The following is a 21692-nucleotide window of genomic DNA, read 5'->3' on the forward strand; positions in this document are numbered from 1 at the left end:
CTCCATTCCATGTGATTTGTCTTTCAAAGGTATGAGCCCTTTTGAGCTTGGTTTAGTCCAGTCCTGAGCCTGAGCTCAGCATCATACCAGGCACCTGTTTTGGAAACAGGTCATCCCTGCACAGCACTCAGGCCTATGCCAGGACTTGTTGTTCATCTCCCTCCCAACAGCAATTGACCATGGAAAACAATCTCAGCCCTTTTTAGTGCAGAATCATCTGAAAAGGATCGTGTGTATTCGGAACAGCAGGTTTGAAATATTCCTGATACCTGTTCCACATCACTGTGCCCATGAAGGGCAAAAGGTGAGATTCAGGGGAAGGGTGAGGATCCATACAGGACTACTGCAGTATAGGGCTTCAGGAGATCATGGGTGATAAACAGCAGCTGGATTGGGGCACTGTAGATTCAGGGGAAGGGTGAGGATCCATACAGGACTACTGCAGTACAAGGCTTCAGGAGATCATGGGTGATAACAGCAGCTGGATTGGGGCACTGTCCCCTAAAGGCCATCTTACATATTTTGAGTGCACTGACAACCCCATTGACTCCATCCTGTTTGGCTTTGCTGCTCATGGAATCAGCCATGTCAAAACAAGGGCTTCATTTATGATACAGTCAATGAAGAGGAGAACCTTGAAGGCTTCCTGAAGGATCTTTTTCTCCTGATTTCGGTTCCTTTGTGCAGGCAGGGCCCCTGGACCAATAAGAGGTGCTTATGTCTCATATTAGCTAACTAACATTTAGGTCCAAGGCTGGGATCTTAGGTGGGTTGAGTCTAACCTCACCTTCTTGGCTGTTACTGCAGTCTGCAGAGAGGGACACAGACCTGTCCAAGAGGCAACACCTCTCCCCACAAAATAGGTGTCCAAGAGATGAGGTGAAGGAGGAGGCCATCCCCCTTTCCTGTAAAAGAGAGGGTGGTTTGCATAGACAGTGAACCTGTGTTGGGGTCATTGCTTCCTTTGGGGGTCCAGCCTAAGCTGACTGTCTGGACTTCTCTACACTTGGGAGGAAAGATGGGAATGTCTGTAGGAGAATACATCCCATCTCACAATAAATAGTACGATTTGCCTTCTGGAAGGTCGTCTTTTTCATGACCCAGAGAGAAAGACCAGTCACCCAGCCTGAATCATAGTTGACTAAAAAAACGTAAATGATTTCTTATGGAAGTTAGTGATTTTCTTAATGGCACATATTTATGCTTATATCTGTATGCGGGAAAAAAAAAAGAGAGATCCAGATCCATCAAAAAACACATCTCCAAAAATGTGCCTCTTGCAGAGCACAGATTTTCTTATTTAAAACATTCTTGGTTTGGAGGGGGAAAGAAATGAGCTCTGGTTTTGTATCTGCCCTAGAAGAAATGGTGGAAGGTGGATGTGGGGGTGTGTAGTGGGAGGAAGGAACAAATGGAAAATCCCATGAAGAGCCATCTTTTTCATTTCCAGCTGTATTTGGGATAGACAACTGCAGCTGCTGAATAAATGGAATTTCTGATATTTCTGTAACAAAAAAATGTTTCACCGGAACATTTTAATTTGCTGCTTTCTTCTTCTTAACCAAGAGTACTGGAATCTCTACCAAATATGACATTATTAAAAGGAAGCACTTGACATAGAAGTCTCTTCTTGGCCAAAATGCTTGCTTTTATAAGGAAGCTTTTACAAGTAGATTTCTCCCTGGTCAGTTGCTAAAGATACACAGATCTTGTCCTACAAGCCTTATCTTTTCAAGATTAGATTTCAATGATGCATTCTAATCTTTAAGTCATCTTGGGTGTCTGATTCTGCTGGCATAGAGTGTAAGTCTTATGAACAAAGAGATTCTGTCACAAGAAAGCAGTATTTTGGATGCATTGTAATCTGGCCCAGCTATGTTCATCCTTCTTTTCCTTCTGCTTTTTCCAAAGCAGATCCAGTGGCCAAATTGCTTTTCCACAATACCCTGCCTTTTTCTAAAGTCTCCAGATTTTTGATTTTTTTTTTTTCTAAAGTACTCTCTGAGGGCTTGAAGGCAGGGCAGGAGAAGTAAAGCATTTAGGGTGAGAGGACCAAATTCCTCTTGCTTTACACCTACACAGAAGACAAAGATGTCATTCTGCATTTTACACCATTGTGTGGAAAGGGAGCATTTGGATGCACAACAGAGAAACCTGCCACTATCCATCTGAAACAGTCTGACAAAACTGCAAAAGCGTTTAGGTGTCTGGAAAACAGACTGTCTGGTTTGTGTTTACATTCTAAAAAGCCCAAAATGAGAAACAGCAGGATGAAAGAAAAATCTACTCTTAGTGACCCCTTCATGTTTTCCTGCTTATTAAGAGTCTTGCTTTTAACTCTGGGAGAGAAGCAAGCAGCATTTCCACATCTGCATACTTCAGCTCCATTGTGGAACAGAATGAATGTGGAAACAAGCTACAGCATGTAGTTGAAAACAGAGAAATAGGGAGTTAAAAATACGATGTTTGTTTCTGGTGCCAGGAGAGGTACGTTGTGTCTAGAGAAAGAGCGCCAGGGGTTTCTGTTAGACCATTTAAACCATGAGTACGGGAGGTTGCATGGGAGTGTAGAATATCCTTCACCATTTACTGTGAGGGGACAGGTGTAAATTGTACTGTGGACAAGGTTTTTCTCTTAAACGAGGCAGTGATAATTGCTGTGTGTTGGGCACAAGATCTTGGCATGGGACACAGCCCCCTGCTCTCGGTGGCCTATTTCCGTGAGCGCTGCGCTCACTCTGCCTGCCCAGGCAGCCGCCTGCCCGCCCCTCAGAGCTCCCTGCTGGGCTTCAAATCTCTCAGCTGCCAGACCTTGGAAAACGTATTTTCATCAGGCAAAAATGTATGGTGTTCTACATAAATGAATGGCACTTTACAAATATTCAGTGGTGTTCTGCGCTGCCACAAAACCCATTGCAGCCCCACACACATGGCTGTAGATTAGGAGGGTGAGTGGCTTGGGCTGGATGCCGCTCTGCAAGGAGTGGCAGAGCAATGTGCTCTACTCTGAAGAGAAACCCTGACAAGGAGGACAGAAGGGCTCTTTTTCAAGCCTTGAGATGCAGCACAGAAATTAATCTTCTGCCTGTAAAATTTTGCCCTGTAATGGCAGCTGTTGAGGTGCCAAGAAGATCCCTGAACCTCTCACTCCTCTCCCTCGTTGACAGCATCTCTGTTTACTGTAGCTGGGACTTCTTGCTCCCGTAATTTCTAGACTCAACCACAAATTCTGCAAATCTTACCCAAGGAATGACAGACTAATCACCTCTCTTGCTCCAGCTCTACCCATACACGAGCCTCCCAGCTGTCATGAAGCATCTTTCAAGATGCCGGTGCAAGTGACCTACCTGTATTTACTTAGATCTCACAGCCCTGCCTAGGCTTAACTCTTGTTAAAATTCAGGGGTGAAAGGGAACAGTTATCTAAAAAGGTGCAGTTCAAGATAAATGAATCAAAGACAACAGAAAAAAAAACAACTTCCATGGCATAGAAACAGGAGCCATATTCTTGAAAACTGTCATTTTTGGGGCAATTCCAAAAGTCAATCTTGCCCTAAAATGAGGGTAATCAAATCTCCCACTCCAACTTGCTTGTAGGTAGCTCCAGGGATCAGTAGTTCATTCCTTTCATTTATATCATCAAGGATTAGCCACTGCTGGATTGGGATAATGAATTTTCATTAATATGGCCAGTTTATGGTCATATCTGGTTGTAGTGCCCTCTTTTTGTTTGCACAGCGCGGAGCTTCGGTGTCTGAAATACTCAGAGCAGTTTTTCAGGGTGGATGGGCAGGGACTGATGGGGTGAGAAGAGCCACGTGCCCTTTCCTGCCTATACTGTGGCCATAGGTGAGGTGCTTCATGCCTTTCATTGATGTCTCTGGATCTATAAATACTGTAGAAAAGCACTAGCAACACCCGGCTGAAGGAGAAAGAACCAGTGTCTGCCGGAATTAATTCTAATTACTGTAATGCTGATTGGGATCCTTGGGCACTGCCATAATCATAGTGGTAGTAATAAATAATAATGGTGGTTATCATTATTTTATTATTGTTTTCCCTCTAGACATTGCAATGATGAGAAAGAGTCTTGGATAGACTACCTAGATAATTACTTGTATAAATTTCACCACATTCCTAAGAAATAGATTTATTAGCTGCATGCCAGTTCTGTACTAAGCCTGTTTTTGATGGTGTAATAAATATCATTAAAAGAAATCAGATAGGAGTTGGGTAAGGGTTGGAGCTTTAAGTTTGATGAGAATTTTTTTTTTTTGCCTTCCTTCCTATATAATCTTCCTTCCTATATAATCCCCCAGAACCTGTTTGCATCTTTTATTTACCTTTAACAAATAGTAGCTCTCACGCAGGTTGTTTTGCCACTGAATTAGGCTGCCAGAGATATTTGCAAACAAGGTAGCTCCCACCCTATTAATAAGTTGTCCCAGTTTTTTTGCTTCTCCACTAGTACCTTGCAAGATGCAGTCTGTTCTCAGTCCCTAGGAAGAGTCTAGGTCACGAAACACTGTTCTTCCAAGGGCAGTTGCTATTCACTTCTTCATTCACTTGCCAGTCGTTTAAGCCAGCATCTTCAAACTCGTCATCTTCTTTCTTAAATCTCAGCAGGGAGCCAGATTTGTGCCTCAGACTGTGATCTCCGACACTGTAGCATTACAGGCTGCCGCTGATCCTGCCTTTAGAAATGGTCCTGGCCAAGCATTTAGATTGTGTTCCATCAGTGAATGGCATTAAGGGTATATAGGAAACGTGGCTCTTTTGTTTGCTTTATTTTATTCTGGCCATGATGTCCATGAACAAAAGCGTTTGCTCTTAATCCCGTTGCTCGTCTTGGTTTGTAATGATCATTTCTGTGATGGTGAATTAGCAGGAGCTGCTGGTGCGTGCCCGAGCTCACAGCCATTAATTTTCCTGATTTTCCTCTGATAGAGCAGGTGCAAACTGGCAGCATTTGACCCTAATAAGTTACACTAGTCTTGCCAGATTTTGTTTGCCTGGAACAAGGAACATTATTTGTATCAACATCCTGATAAAAAGTGAGGAAATGGATTTGTTGGGCAGGTAAATTTTCTTGACGAATTTGCAAGCCTGTGTTTAAACAATGTAATTTATTTAATCTTGTGATTTTACTAGTTCTTTATTGTAATCATACAATAGAACCATTACAGTACATGTTTTTTTCTCTCATGAGACAGATGGATAGTGACTGAGGCTCAAAGATAATGTTTATCTACAAGATAGAATAACGAAGGCAGAGATTTGCAAGTTAATACATTTTGAGCTGATAAAACAATTCCAAAAGAGAAGCAATGCTGGGGTGTAGTTTTTTTTTTAATCCTGTTTAATAAAACATTCAGTGACTTATGGCATACGTATTGCAATGATGTTGCTCTATAAATGTCCCTTCCTGTCATCATTTACGTGACCGATTACCTTGCAGCTGCATAAACTTGTATAACTTGGTAAATAACCTATTGCCTCAGTATGCACATGGTTTTTGGTGCATGTTGTGGAACTGTATGTTGTATGTTTGGCCATCTATGCTTTTATATCTCATGAACCCGTAATTACAATAAATCAAGATACTCAGTACAAAATACAACTTCCCATGTAGAGTGCTGAGTCTGATTTGTACATAGCTAAAGGTTGGCTATAATTTAAAAACATTTCTTTTCTGTTTCTCCCAAGACATGTAAACATATTGGTTTTGAACCATTAATCACTCTGAAGAAGATAAAAAAAATCAAATAGTGGACAGTTAAAATGCAGCATCATTGCACTCTCTTGTTTCCTGAAGTTTCAGTGCTTTAAGGATTAAAGTAAGAAGTTAAAGTTACACAGTAAACAAGATGTTCAGTCTAAATTGTGTCAACTTGAGCAGCAGTTTCTAATGAGCACACAGCTAACAGACTCTTAAGCCTCATGAGAAGCTGTCTACCCCAGTCTGGAGTCCTTTCTTTGGTAATCAAAATAATTTGACAGAGATAAAAAGAAGTAGCTTTTCTTTGGTTAAGTGCTTCATCTTACATGAAAATCTTGGATTTCCTGTTTTCTAGAGTCCTAAATACTGTCCAGGGAACAAAGCAATTTAATTTGATTCTTTTGTTGTCCTGTCTATCTTGGTAGAAAATATGTAGCTCTCTTATAATGGGAACACAATTACTTTAGGGTATGTATTTATATTCCTAATTATGAAAACAAGCCAGCAAGATCAGCATGTTGAGCTGAGAGGGCAAATCCTGCGAAGGTGCTGAGGTGGAGAGGCCAAAAGGCAACTGGGTGATGGGACAGGCCATTGCTTGGGTTCATGCAGGGAGGGACCAGCCCCAAAATATGGGCTTCAGTTTCCTCAGTCTAGGGTGGAGCTGGACTCCTCCCTGCTGCCAGCAATCCTGCAGCCTTCTGTCAGCTCAGACACTTGCTTTTAGTGGATGAGATTTGGATCCCTGAGTTGCATATGACCCTGAGCCATAGATAGTCAAAGACAACATTTTTTTTTCTTACACTGCCAGAACAAGTGTGCTGTCCTATTTCTTAAAGATTCTATGTGAAATATGAACAAAACTGAGGTTATATTATGGAGCCATCTCTTTTCCTGCTGTCTCCTGCTGGGAGACGCAGGTAGTGGCAGTAGGCTCACAGGTGGACCTTGGAGAGGCAAAAGGAAAAAGTTACACACCAAGTCCCACTTGTCCAGGGAAAGATCACAAATAACAGTTCTAAGTGTGTCTTTATTTTAAATGTTAATCACTTATTTCAGTGCCCTTTTGGAGCACAAAGCTTAAATGTACGTCATACCTCTGAGTCTACGGCATGGTGAGTCATATGGCATCGAATGTAAATAGGTGTCACAAACTCTGTCAGCCCTCCTGTTCTCAACCAGGCAGCCTGGGTGGAAGCTGAACCAACTGTTCCTAGGCAGTAATGTACATTTACATAAAATGTTTCACATTTTTCATGTTTATTCTGTGCAGATGGCTCCATTTTGAACATCCAGGATTTGTTTTGACTTTGTGACTGTAGCTTGTAAACAGAGCGTTGGCTGGCATCTGCACTGGGTATAGGTAGCTTTTCGTATTTGATCTAAAATTGAGTGAAGCTGTAGCCAAACCATTAGTCAGTCAAAATAATGTTGCAAGCCAGTTAAAGGCAGCATATCCAAACCATGAGGGAAGGCTGAATGAGAGGCAGTAGCGCTGTCCATAAATTGACAAATTGATGCGCTCGCGGTGTTTCACTTACACAGCTGCTTTATGCAGACCCTCAATGTGGCTTTGCAAATCAAGGCATCTCACTATTAAATGTTTTGAACAGAGTCACACAGACGTTCTGTTATGGGAGCGTGTTGATACAAATAATGCAGGAAAAATGCATTGATACACATCTATTTATAACTCAAGATGCAGAAAACTTCAGTTGCATCACTATTCAACATGATAGCACTATGGCTTATTCTTGTATGTGCGTAATACATGTTTGGAAATTATTTTCAAGGACAAATAAATAGCAAAAAATGTAGATTTCTCTACTTTTTCTTTTGTCAGTTCCACTACTGGATCTTGCAGATGAAGTATTAGGGTTATTTTTCTTGCTATCAAGTATTTAAACATTTTTGCTCTTTCCTGTATATTAGTTAACAGAAGAGGACACTGATTCTGATTTGTTATTTGAGAGTGTAATCGAGCCATCTTTTGCTTTAAAGGGTTCCCTGTGCCTTTGTCTTCCCTACTTGAAGCAATTTAGTTGAAGGATAAGCAGCTAAACTATGTTCAAAGGCATTCGCTTGATTTTGTTGGACTTAATTATTCCAGACAATGCAGAATATTTTGCAGTAACTCCCCCCTTACCCATTCAGAGTATATCTGTGCTTCCTGCTTATCTGCAGGTTCAGTTCTGCTTGCACATTGCTCAGGTCTATCACCTTGCTAGAGAAATACATGATTTGTAAATCTGAAAGAATTCCCCAACAGCTACCATAAAATTAAGCTGTTAAAGAGCTCTTGGAGCTTGTTTAAATGTAGACCTAAACAAATCTCTTTGCTGTTTAGCTCAAGATAAATCTGTTAAAAAGTCCTGTTCTAAATCACTTCCCAATTTTAATGAGTTTATATATCAGCCTTTGCCAGATTTTTACTGTAGCTTTTCTCCAAGATTATAGCCATGATAAAGTAAGGACTAAAATTGTTTATTATATATTATTCTTCAGAAGCAAAACTTTTTCCCCCAGAGGCTGTTGGGAGAGCTATTGATTTTCTGCCACAATGTGAAATGTGTGACCTTTATAATATGAGCAATGATTACAAGGCCAATAAAATGACATCATTCTGTTTAAACTTTAGAGTTCGTCGGGCAAATAGCAGAATGTGCCACATTTAATGATGTCCATGGACGATAAGGGTGCCTTGACTGGCTTCAAGTGAGACTGAAACATGAAGGAGGCAGGCTCTCAATCCCCAAAACACTCATGTTTGTGCCAGGAGCTGGGGAACAGGAGTGTATGTACCAGGTAGAACTGTGAATTTTCCCAGCTCTTAAAGGCAGGAAGTCAGGGCTTTTCTGGTAACAGACTTCTCTAAATGTTTGCATTTACTGATGTCACCAACAAAACTCTTCCTGTTGTGACACAGGATGAGCTATTTGGGGAACAGCTCTATATATTGCTACAGATTTTCCCAAATCCACTGCATTTGCAGTTACAGGACTAAATTCTATTCTTGTAATACGGCTTTAGCCACTTCATTGCAGTTCCTCTAGAGCAGCCAAGAGAAGACTCTGTCCCAAACAGATGAATTTTAACTGCACAGAGCATATGATATTCTACGATTTGTGAAAACAAGAAACACAGAAACCTTTATTCAGGCTTTGACAGGAGGGAGACAGGGATGCTACAACCTGATTCACTGAAATAATTTAATAAAGTCTAAACTTCCCTTTTCAGTGATATCGGTCTGTTTCCTGATGTTATGTTCTTATCCTTCAGACACTTAAAGTTTGATCCATTAGGATTTGCTTCAGCCAATTCCCTGCCCATTCTCCAGCCTCTACCAAACCAGATCCCTGGCATGGAAGCTGGGGTAGCTGTGATTTCCCTATGCAGGCTGAATCCAGCCTATACTCAGTATTTCATCCAGCCAAACATGGAGCCAAAGGGCTTCATGCTTAGAAATCACAAGGAAAACAGCACAACACATTCAAGGCATTGCAGAGACAGGAATAGGGATAATTTTCTTTCCCATTTCTGGCTCATTGTGTAATATCAATAATCTCTGTAGCTTTGTATTATACGTGCTGTAAGTGGCTCTAGTGATTGATTAAACACCTTAGCTTTTCTTTGGCATTTAATCAATTGCAGCAGCAGTTTATTGCTCGGTGTATTACAAAGTAAAAGAGATTATTACTTAATTATTGTGAAAAATAGCAGCTTGCAGTTGTTGCTAGCATGGGTATGTGTCTGTGCTGACATTGGTGTCACATCATCCTTTCCTCTGTGCTCCTGGTCTCTGCACCGGGTGCGACTGTTCGATTCCCAGCGGATCACACCAGCACAGTGCAAGTAGTGGCATCAAATAAATAATTGCTTATGGTAGTCCACAGTGCAAAGCTCTTGCTTGCTGGGTACCTCCAAACCTCCCTGAAATTTTAGGTGGTGTGTTTATTAACCAGCCCATGTGAAAACAAGCTCACTGTCGGGTGCAAACCAGTTCTGAGAGCAGTTCAGCAAGAATTACATTGGTACCAAGAGGTATTTGACAGACCAGAGTGCAGCACCAGATACATGTAAACTGGAGATAAATCAGATATGGGGCATATCATTGGGGTGTGAGTGTGAGAAAGGAAAAAACCCAACGTTTTGTGACATCCTCTTGAGGATCTAGGAAATGGCAACTCTTCTGTTTGCCACCAGAGAATTTCTGCCTCAGATGTGGAATTGAATCCATATGCAGGAGTTCAGAAATAATACCGTGGTGTGATAAAGCATAAGGATTTAGGGTAGCATAGACCTCTGTGCTTGTAGGGGTACAACAGGTGTCATGATCAGTATGTGTTCTTAGCATCTACTTGTGGAATAGGGTCTAACCCATCTGTGTTGCCACTAAAAGGGACAGTTCAGTATTTAGAATTTTAAAAACGGGGTTTTATTTCTTTGGTTTACTTCTGACTGTCTGTGATCATTGGCAAGTGATTTTGTCTCCTTGTGCCTCAGTTTCCTCCTGTGAATGGGAGTAACCATTGTTCACTACCTTAGAGAAGACAAATTAGGGACTGCAAGCTGCTTCTCCATTGAAAATGAAACCTCTTTAAAGTTTTGATCATCAGAGATTCATATGAATTAAAGTTGTGCCCTTGACTTGACCAGGGCTGGTCAATGAAGGGCCAGTGACAAAGCATCCACTGCACATTTTAAGCATTTCCCCAAATGATTTTAGGTGTTGTTGGGACAGGTGGTTGGGGTGTCACGTGGGAAAAAAACTGAACCTTGTATGTTGTTTATTTTTCCTCCGTGATGGTAGTAGAGGTCTGACCATCACCTTTCTAGGCAGCTGTGTGAACCCAAGAGGTTGGTAGTGCTCGTGGTAGTCTTTGCTCATGCTTCAAGCTGGCGTTGCCTGTGATTAGTGATGCTGTGGCCAGTCTGTATCTGTCGCGCTGCATTGTGTCCCGGTTTTGTGTCACTCGTGGCTTTTGCAAGTACTCGAGCAGAACTGGAGCGAGCAGACCTTGACTGTCCAGTGACAAACAAAAAGCTCATGTTTCTTTGAGAAGGTGCTGGATGGTCCTAACCATTAAAAGAGTTTATTTTCTTACTTCAACAGATTTCCCCTCCCCTCCTTGATGTTACCAAATTTATCATCACTTTTGTCTTTCAGGTGTAACCTGTCTTTAGTGTTGCAGACACATCAGCCATGCATTAAGAACTGGGCCCTTACTTTATAATTCAGTATGACTTTCTTTTTGTCCAATAATTTCACAAGCACTAATGCACACTTCAAATGCAGGAGATACTTTGATCCCCAAATTGTTCAGCACTTCATGCAGGAAAAACCATAGGCCACAGTCATGAAACTCCTAGAGGATGGCTGCTGGCTTCCTGTGGCAGAGCTGGTTGTTGTTTTCCCCCCTCTCCCTTCTTTGCTCTAACCATTTTGTCTGTCTAGCTTGTCTTGTATTCAGTTTTCAAAGCAATTGCCATGAAGGGCTTCCTTTTTTTAGTGCCTAAAAGGGAACAATAGATTTTTTAGAATAAGCATATATTATATTTTATATGGCCATCTGTGTACCATGGATATCATATTGATCATATCTGTAATTTAATATAACATACTGAGAAGTTCAAGCTAAATAGAAATTAATAATTTTTATTACTATTTTTTATGAAAAGGTCTTTAAATGTATGCTTAAGTGTACATGACATCTAAAATTATTCTAGTGCTGGATTCATGAAAAAGTAGATGACCTTTTCTCTTGAAATTGGAGAGTGTTTTTTCCTTAACAGTTATATTATGCACAGAAGATAAGATGTTAACCAAGATGTTAAAATGTATTGTTTCCCTTTGAAAGCTAATCCTGTTCCTCATTTTCATTAATGTTGAATCATTCATTTTCCTTTTTCTTTTTTTTTCCTTTCTTTTACTTTCCTTTTCTTTTGCAACTGTTTTTGCATGAAAATGCAAATTAGCAAAAAAGATGTTTCGTAAGACTTGCTTTAAGACTCTTCTCTTTCAGATCCAGTTAAAGTTTTTAAGTTCAGTTATTTTAAAATTCATATTCTTCAGTTCCGTAAACAAAAATAATGGAGAAATATAATGAGGTGCAAAGCGATTTTCTAGCCCTCACTAATCAATAAATGCCAATAAAATGGGGATGGTGTAATGTCCATAATTTAATTGTCTGCTGTTACCAGGTCACCACGAGACAGCAGCAGAAGCGGGGAGAAGCTGGAACTGGCCATGTCCAACCTCACTGCGGATGTCCTGGAGTTACTCCTGGAGTTTGTTTATACAGGTTCTTTGATCATAGATTCAGCCAATGCAAAAACATTACTGGAAGCTGCCAGCAAGTTCCAGTTTCATACTTTCTGTAAAGTCTGCGTTTCATTTCTAGGTAAGAATCATTGCATCTAGTGAGGTTTTAAAATCTTGTGTTAAGGTTTATAAACCTGTCTTTGAACAGCTCTTAAAAGATAATGAAGAAACCCAAGATGAATAGAGTAAAATAAAGCACATTAATTTGGTTTGTGATTTGAATTTCCAATGCTGACATGATGGCCAATGGAAAATGTTCTAGAGAAGTGTAGCTTGTTGCTTGAGTGGCAACAGCTTTCACATCTTGTATAACCTATTTTGTTGAATCTTGTTCCACTCTTGGAATCTTGATGATGTTTTGCTTCCCAGAGGATGATCTGTGCATAGATACCGGGCTGTAACACACAGGTTACTTGCAACTGTGACAGCATATTTTGGGTTCTACGCTAGACCAGCTTGGTCAAACACCAAAAGAGTTTGGAGGCGGGCGCCAATGGAAGAAGAACTCGTGCAAATCTGCCAAAAAATTAAAGACTGCACTGCATTAGCTGCAATTTCCTTGCATTTGTGAGAAAGTCCTTCTTTACATGTCCAGTGTTCCAGATTCAGTGTTCCATAGCATACAGAGCTATGGCCTAATGTCACCACAAAGGTGGGTAGAAGGAAAGGTTGCTGTGCCCATCGTGGTAACTGGTGTTCCCTGTGTGCACAGGGAGCATTTATCTCAGTGAGGGTCTATAGAGCAACATCTTTGCCAGTGCCTCAGTCCATCCTTTCATGGCCACAAGAAATCCATTCTTCTTGCCAGGCTCACCATGTCATCCTGCTCCTTCCACTTTCCCTCTGCCTTCCAGCAGAGGGTATTTCAAAACAGTCCAAGATTTCCAGCTCAGCTAAGCTTTATGGCCAGAGCAGGAAGCAGACAGACCTGGCATGGCAGAAGGGGAGCCACAACTGGAGCTCATCTGAAACACAGTGGTTCAAATTCCTGCCTGTACCACAAGCCACTCCTTCACTGTCATAGCTGAAATACCAGTTAATAAGACAGTAATAATTTAAAAATTAACATGAACTTATTAATACCAAAAAATTTATCTTGATGTTATATGATGTGCTTCCCAGGTGTAAGTACCAGATAACCTTTTTTGACATCTGATTTCTGCTTGGGCTTCCTCAACTTCCGTCTTGCTTTGGGAGGCATCATTCTCTCTGAAGCCCAAATAAATTGTAGGTTTTCCCTGGCCAGTTCTCATTTGAAATTGACATCTGCTGTTGCAGAATGTGGAAGATGAGACTTAAGAAAATGTTTTGCTCAAAAAACAAGAACAACAAAAAGCCCTCAAGCTAGTTCAGTTTACTGTTGTGTTAATTTTCACTGCTAAGCCAGCCTGCTGGCAAGATGAGTGGTGTGACTGGGCTGGTACAATGCAGGCATCAGTAAAGAATCTCTGGCATTGTAGTCTCCTTTCCAAATTTTTATATGCCCCTTATTTCAAAGTCTGTTCTCAAATGGGGAGGGTACTGGTGATGTGAAATTTATGCTTTGCAATTCCACCATGTAGACTGTGCAATTTGAATGGGGCTCTGGCTCTGGCATTGCTTGCTCCCAGCTTCCCTTCACCAGCTTTTTACAATGATTAGATCTTACAGCCTTTCCAAAAATACCGGATGTGTTTAAGTTTTGATATCACTGAAGATTCAGCCACAAAACCAAAATACATTTATTTCACTGAATCACTGTGAGAGTGCTCTTTTCTGATAGTTAATATTTTAATTCAGTGAACCATGTTATGGTGTGAAATAGTAGAGTTGGTTATAAGTTCAGTGATATATGGAGAGTCACTGGAACTTTGTATTCTCATTTGGAGAATTCACAGAGTGTAATTGCTTATTTTTATTTATAGCTGTGACTTGATTGCACTACAGAGACAGCAGAGCATTTGCCATCTGAAAAGTTTAGGGAAAAGCATTTTGTCTTCTCTGTGGCTGTGTTTTTATTTTTCACCTCTGCCACCTCTGTGCTATACAAAGCAAAAATATGGTAAAAATCAGGGGTTTTTTTCCTGCAGGGCTTCTGGAGGGTTGACCAGTATAAACAGTGAATTTTTCCCATCAATCCATGTCAAAATAGGGAGAGAAGGGAAGTTTGAAGAAGTAAAAGGCCCAAATTATTATGTCTGTTCAGCATAGCACAGCATAATCTCACAGGAAATTTGGGTCATCCTTTTTCAGCCATGAAGAGGAAGATTCTGTCGTGGTCATGTCCAAGCAGCTTTTGTGTCTCTATCCTGGGCCTCTCAGCAGCTTTGGGCAGAGGCACCCCAAATTTTCTTGCACTTTTTTGGTGAAAAGATGTGGCAAAATATGTCAGGGCAGTAGTTTCATTTCAATGGGAGATTTCTTAACCTGCTTCCCTGGGATAATTATAGCCATGTTCTCTCTCTTCCTCCCATGCTGTCTCCTCGGCTTTTGTGTAGACCATGAGAAATGAGAACAGTTTTGTGCTGACTGATGCAGCGATGGTGACAGGTTCGTGCAGGCACCATATGATAACTGGGCAAATGTTTGCAAACTGGTCAGGATGTTGTAGGTATTTCCTCCACCCATATGGCTGAAGACTTGAGCCTTTTTTTTTCTTTTTCTTTTCTCATATTTGTTGTACACTGTCCTCACAGTCATGGCTTGAATTGGGTTTCAGGTGATTCACCAGTATCATGGTTTTGGTCCATGGTGCATGGACACCAGTCACAGCAGGGAACACATTCTGAGCTTGTACTTCAGCCTGCTGCTGATAAAGTAAAAATATTCATCTTTAAGCCTAAAGAAGCTGGTGGAACCTGGCAGTTTCAAGGGCTAGACTAGGAAAGAGCAGGAGCTCTGAATGTTCTTAGTCTCCTGAGCAAAGAGCACAAAATCAGTGTTTGGAAAGAGTAGTAGAGGAAGCAATGAGAAAAACTGAACAATGGACCACTGATCAGACCTGCATTCCTCAGGCATCAGAGGGAAGAAGAGGCCTTTATGGTCTTTATGAATTCAAGAGAAAATATTACCGGCAATTATTTTGTTCATCCAAGGCGGAGAATTTTAATCCAGCTGGAAAACTGCACTTCCCAGCCCTGAAGAAACTAGAATATATACACTTCATATAAACTATGTATAAACTTCAACTATATATGGAGATGGAAGGAAGAAGACTCTCACAGGGAAAGGAAATATTTTGGACAATTCATTAGGCAATGAATGCATCTGATAGTCTTCCACCTATCCCCCATGTTAACATGCTTTTTGACACTAGTAGGAATACCTGAGGAGTAAGTTTCCCATCAGAATGTACACAGAGTATCACAAGGAAGTACACATTTCGTGCTGTTTTTAGTAATACCCAAATCATCATCTAGAAAGCATCTCTGAGTGAAACTGCAGTGCTTAATGCACACAAGAGGGGGTTTACAACCACCACTGAGCTTCCATCATACTGTTACCACAATCTCACTGAGTAATCCTTCCTTCATACCGTTTATCTCTGGTGTTATCTCAAATCTCTCCACTCCCAGAAGTGCAGTTGGAGCAGTCTGCCTGGCTGATTGTCTCCTGATGATGCTGCACAGGATCCTGGTCCAAAGTCACATCTAACACAGTGGAAAATACCAGCTGCTGATCTGAATTATTGTGACACACATAGCAACAAATATGCTATCCAGCACTGTCTCAAACCAGAGAGAACCTCCTAGATTGCATCTGATATCCCTAAAGTCCACTCATGACTCTGTTATAAAATGTCCTTGAGCACTGGGAATAGCTTAGTAGTCATCATTTGTGTTCTGAACAGAGACAAGGTGAAACTTCAGAAAAACGTGTTGTTACAAGCCCATTGTCACTGTGGCAAAACAACAATTATTGTAAACATGGCAGTGTCCAAAGGAACACAGCTCAGGAACAGACAGAGCAGAACTGGTCCTTAGCTGTCTTTGTCATGCCAGCATTGACAAGTACCCCTGGACTGCAGTCATTTGGGATGAGCTGTATTATATAGCAGAAGTCTATGTCTAAGTAGTCATGCAGGGTCCCTCTATAGCCAGTGAAGAGTTACAGACCTTGGTAAGGCAGGGTTCTGCTCATTCTGGAGTTGACATCCAAAATATTACCAGATTAATGCAGAATATTACCAAGATTGCTACTTGGAATTGCTTGTTTATGGGTGTTCAGGGATATAATTGTGACTGCAGAGTTGCACCACAGACAGCTGAAGTCGAGAGACCAGTCTTGCTGCCAAATTTTTAGTCCGAGCTGAAAAATGGGGTGATGAAGTGTGTCTTTACATTCACAGGATAGAGATTTTCCATATCGCCTACAGCTGTTTTCCCAAGGTCTGTCTTCCTCACCAGCAGTGAATCCCTCTAGCTCACATGCCAGTCCTCATCTTAAACAGATGTTGCTGTGCCCACCTTGTTGTGGTTCTCATCACACAGAAGTGAAGAGCAGAGAAGTGTGTCACCAGCCTCCTGCACATCCCCTAATCCCACATCTCCCTGGGACCCCTCGCCACAGAGCCTCACAATAGTTCCTGGACCAGACAGGGACATCCCTGGAATCTGCCACCAAAGGATTTCTCAGGGAAGGGGAGGGAGTAAAGATCCAAGGGCCAAGGTGGACCTGCTTGGACCAGTGTGCCAGGCTGCATCAGTCACCCAGTGTTGTTAGAGCTGGAGAAGCTTGTCCAGAAGAAATCAGTTGTGAGCAGTTTTTTCTGCTGCACACCACAGGCTCAGCTGGAAATGGTATGGGGATCTCTCCTGATAGAGGCAAAACCAGTCCTCTCAAGAGAAAGACTTGAAAGTCTTTACCATGATGTGCTGCTTAATGAGTCCAAATTGATTATTCCCTTCATTATTAACCCTGTGAGGATAAGGTGGAACAGTGGCAGATTGGCCTTTGACTTGAGAGTTTGCCAAGAAATTATAAGAGTTTTGGGCTCTGATAGATGATTACTTTACCCCAAGCCATATGTACACCATGAAACTGTGCCAGCAGACAGAAGCAAGGAATCTGGAAGATGTTTTTAGTCTGTTGGGATTTTTGTGGTTTGGTTTGTTTTTGGGGGATTCTTCCCTTCCCTTCCCTTCCCTTCCCTTCCCTTTTTGCAGCTATCAGTTTACACCCCATCTCTGGATTGTCTTTGAGTGACAAAATCTACTGACAGCAAACAGTGCTGCTACTGCAGTCAGCTTGAGGAAATGGGCTCCTTGGAGTCAGTACAATCAACTGATGCAAAATGAGATAACCTAGTTTTGAGGCTGCTGGATCTGTAAAAGAAAATAAGAAGAGTTGGGAGGGGAAGAAAGCAAAACAAACCCACAAAACTCCTAATCTCATGTCAGGTTAAAAAAAATAGGAAAAGGTGGTTCATAATCCCATTTTATTAAAAACCACATATAGATAGTATGCAGGTTTTCAATCTGATGAAGGCAGAGGCTGGGTGTAGGGAAGAATCCCTGAGCATTTCCAGCAGAAGCAATCTGATGAGAGTTTTGTTTGAAGAGATATGGGGCTATTGCACATTCCTGTCCGGTGCTCTGTCGTAGTGCACTAGGATATGACACTGCCAAATGTGATAGACTTCTCTGGCAGCACCAGAGCCTGCCACTGCTACAGATGCCTTTGTGATCTATTGCAGTCTCACTCATTACTTTTTTCTTCTTCAGTCTATATCTTAAAATAATATATTCTTCTTATTAGTAGTGGCTTGGTTAATAAAAGCTGAAAAGAATCTGAGAGTTCCTCTTATAAATGTCTGAAATTGGTGGGTTTTTCTTCAAAATAGCTGGAAAGGAAAAAAAGTACAGTCAAATGTATGGTGTAGCACACTTCTAACGCAAAGCTACACACTGTGCTGCTGCTTCTGTTTGCTGGGAAGGAGATAATGCTGTCTCCTCTGTGCATGATTTTCTTTGAAACCCACTACACAACGTTTAACAGAAGGCGTTAGTATAATCTGTGTTTTGCATAAGGGATGTCATCACATTCAGCAGCAACAAAGTTCCTTTGAAAAAAAAAAAGAGGGGGGAGGATTTTTTTTTTTTTTGAAGTAGCTCAGTAGCTGAACAGGGCAAAAATTATCATAAAGTGACTGCAGCATTCTCAGAAATGTCCTTAGTGCTGTTTGCATTTATTCTTAAGTGTCTGCACTGGCGTTTACATCTTTGCTGTTCCTTAAAGCAACATCGTAGGCGGTGGGAACAGCAGCAGTCTCTTGGCTGGGTTCCCATCCCTTGGGAAGCCCCAGATACTGTTATGTCAGTAGGTTTCCCCAGTGCTTTGTGGAGGCTTACACAAAAAGCAAACTCAGAAAGTGCATTTCTCTCCCCATCTCCAACTCACTTTTTGTACTTTAAACCCCAATTCCAAATTAACCCAGGGTGCTGCTTCTAGTTAACTCCCTGAAATTAATTAGGGTTGGAGGTTTGTCCATGACACTTATTTTTCTCATGATCTTGGAACAAATGTGAATCTTGTTTTTACTAATTCTCAATTGCCTTTTTTGTTTGTTTTTTTTGCCCTTTTTAGAAAAACAGCTGACTGCTAGCAACTGCTTAGGAATATTAGCCATGGCTGAAGCCATGCAGTGCACTGAACTATACAACATGGCCAAAGCTTATGCCCTGCAAATTTTCCCAGAGGTGGCAAACCAAGAAGAGATCCTTAATATCTCCAAAGATGACTTCATTTCCTACATGTCCAATGACAGCCTAAACACCAAAGCAGAAGAGCTGGTGTATGAAACAGTGATAAAGTGGATTAAGAAGGATGCCGCCATCAGAGCTCAGGTAAAAATAATCTCAGCAGTCTCACTCTGCTCCATTTCCATTAATGTCTCTTTTAGAATAGAAACCATCTTCATGCAATTTTAACCATACAGGTATGTGGGAGATGGGATGGGCAGTTCAGATAAAAAAAAGACAAAGGGAATGCAAGCTATGCACAAAATGTATGTAATTTCAAAATCTGATCCCTACATCTGATCATTTAGAATGAAAATCTCATTTGTGACATGCATGGTACAAAGTTGTTGACTGTAGGCTCATTCAGAGATAAATTGAGAAGAATTACAGTTTTGTGAGATGCTGCTTTAAGGGGATGCTTTTTAGTAACAGCAGGAAATAAAAAATCTGTCGGAAAATCTGTATTTCTTTTGATGCCACATACTGAATAAGTATAACTCCAGTTCATAAAATAAAGATTCTGTATCTTTATTGGCTGCTTAGATAATCCCTTGGGTTTTATGTATTTATTAGAGTTAGCCTTTCCTCAACCATATGAGTTACGCAGTCTGCTCTTGTCTAAAGAAACTGAGTCTGTAACTTTCCTGGCGCTGTCTTGAGATAATGGTAGAAACAGTGACAGGAGGCTGGTGATTGTCCTTGGGACCAGAAGTCATCCCTGGTGATATCTAAAAACCTGCTACTTGCCTTGAGTCAACTCTGTGGTCTGAACCCCAAACCTCTCCATTTGGAGGCCAGTTCTCTGCACAGATCCCATAAGGAGTGCAGAGAAGGTTGTTTTCCCCTTCTTTGAAGGCCAGAGTTGTTTCTGTTGACCCCCAGTCACAGTTTTGGCTGTCTTAAGGTGGACACTTGCTCATGGACCCCACTGTATCTCAGGGAGGCACTTGGCCATGTTGCTGATGCTGTCCCACATCTGACAATCTGTACCTTCTTGTCTGAAATGTGAATTCAAGCACTTAAACATGCAGTTGGATGTTAAATGTGTCATTGGATGTGATCCAAAGCAGCTGCTCGTCCACACCTCAACTCTAAAGTGGGAGAAATAGTAATTCCTGCTCTCTGCAGGCTGCTGGATAAGGGCATTAAGGACAGTGGGGTACTGTATGCCAGGCCAAGCCTTGCTGCCTGTGCTGCTTCACCAGCTGAGCTCCTGGTCCTGCCAGAGCCTGCAGCCCCCAGGGCCTCGCTGTGTGCCCAGGAGCCATGGCTCAGCAGGACAGTCCTGTGCTGGGACCCACCCCACACTCTGACCACCTCCTCCGTGTGCCAGCAGTGCCATTTAGCACTGCCCAACGTTTTTATTGCCTAAAACATTCACACAGCACCATGGATTCACTGAAATGCATGCTGGCCTTGAAAAACACACTGTTTTATGGAGTGTTTCCCTGGGTGCTTGAAGTTTGATGGCTCTGTGCCACTCTGAACTTAACACGACCTCAGGGACTGCTCCCAGGGGCCGGAGTTCGGAGCCCTGCGGCAGGAGCCTGTTTGCCTGCTGCCAACAGGAGGTGTCACTCACCCGACGGTCTGGGTTATGTTCTCAAAATTGCGGTTTTAATATTTCTTTCTGCATCCTGCTGAGGCAATGTTGGGAATTTGTTTTCTTAAGTGGTGGTTTTTCTTGCTGCCACCACCGCCATCCCCTCCTCTCTTCCTTTCATGTTGCAGTTGAGTTGCTTTTCTCTTTTTTTTTTTTTTATTCCCAAGTTTCCTTCCCCTCTGTCCTGGTTCTGAAGTGTTTTTTGTAGTTTATGATGGCAGTTCTGTTTGCTTCTCCAAATTTCTCTGTGGTGCTTTAGTTTAATGCATTACTTTACAGGAGCTTTTAATTTTTAATTTGTATTTATCCAGAGATAAGGATTTTGAATAAATTACTATTAAAGATACCAAGAAGAAACTATTTTCCTGCCCAATCCTACCACTAAGCTAGTTTATTTAAATAGTAGCTCTCACTTTTCTTAGTACTCTGTGCACTGCTTGATCTATTATAAAGCTCTCAGTTAAATAGGTACTTATTTTTTAAAAGTAGGAGTTCACACTTGCCATGAAAAGTACCATCTTTACAGTAATGACTTCTGCATTTTCACATCCTGGGAACAAATAGCTTCCATGGTGGATAGGAGGGAATATAGACCTAAATAATCTTATTTCTAATGAAGATGATGATGAGTAAAAATTTGTGCATGGTGTGCAGCAAAGCCCACCATGCCAAGAACTGCCCAAGCTCCTGTGAGGTGCACAGGAGCTCAGAGCTTGGGAGAACTGCGCAGCCATGGCAATATTGAACACCGGATGAACCTTCCTGCAGGAGCTGTGCATGGATATTTTTATTTTATCCACATTTTGGAGATAGATTCTATGAGCTGCCTTTAGACTCTTTGGAGTGGAGGACTCCAGGACTGTTGGGGTGTCCTGGGAGTGTTGATGGATGCTGTGAATTGCAGCAGTACCAAGACATCACTCCAGCTCTACTGCACTCCTCAGGTGACCCAGTCTGGTTTTATTTCTCACTCCCAGAAGTCATGCTGACAGTGAAGTCCTTCCACGGATTTCTGGAGTCCCTTTCTCCATAGTCTCAGCATCTCCCTTTACCTTGACAGTTCAGGCTCTATTGTCACATTTTTATTCTCAATATCTCCAATGGCAGGTCACTAAAATGCCTCTTTGGCAGCTTCTTCCACGTCCTGCATTGGTGATTCCCAAAGGTGGAGGTCTGGCACAAACAGGGAAAGGGCTGTGCTCTTCATCTCACCTGCATGTCCATCTTCCCTGGCAAGCCTGGCAGGGGCTCTCTCAGCAGAGACGCCCCCGCAGAGGAGCTTCTCTCTGAATCAGCACCCTCTGCCCCCAGGGCAGCTGCAGCCCTCCA

At 41.8% G+C, this 21692-nt stretch overlaps 1 protein-coding gene across 4 annotated transcripts in view; it reads left to right on the forward strand.

The window, feature by feature from the left end:
• Positions 1-21692, forward strand: part of KLHL29 (kelch like family member 29) — a 388766-nt gene that overhangs the window by 320579 nt on the left and 46495 nt on the right. For all 4 annotated transcript variants that reach the window (XM_041480963.1, XM_041480965.1, XM_041480967.1 and 1 more), the window contains 2 exons: positions 11921-12120; positions 18606-18865. In XM_041480963.1, the coding sequence (XP_041336897.1) occupies positions 11921-12120; positions 18606-18865 (460 nt within the window). The remainder of the gene's footprint in view (positions 1-11920; positions 12121-18605; positions 18866-21692) is intronic.

The sequence above is a fragment of the Pyrgilauda ruficollis genome, unplaced genomic scaffold (genome assembly GCF_017590135.1).
Source record: "Pyrgilauda ruficollis isolate IOZ18807 unplaced genomic scaffold, ASM1759013v1 scaffold54, whole genome shotgun sequence".
Taxonomy (NCBI): domain Eukaryota; kingdom Metazoa; phylum Chordata; class Aves; order Passeriformes; family Passeridae; genus Pyrgilauda; species Pyrgilauda ruficollis.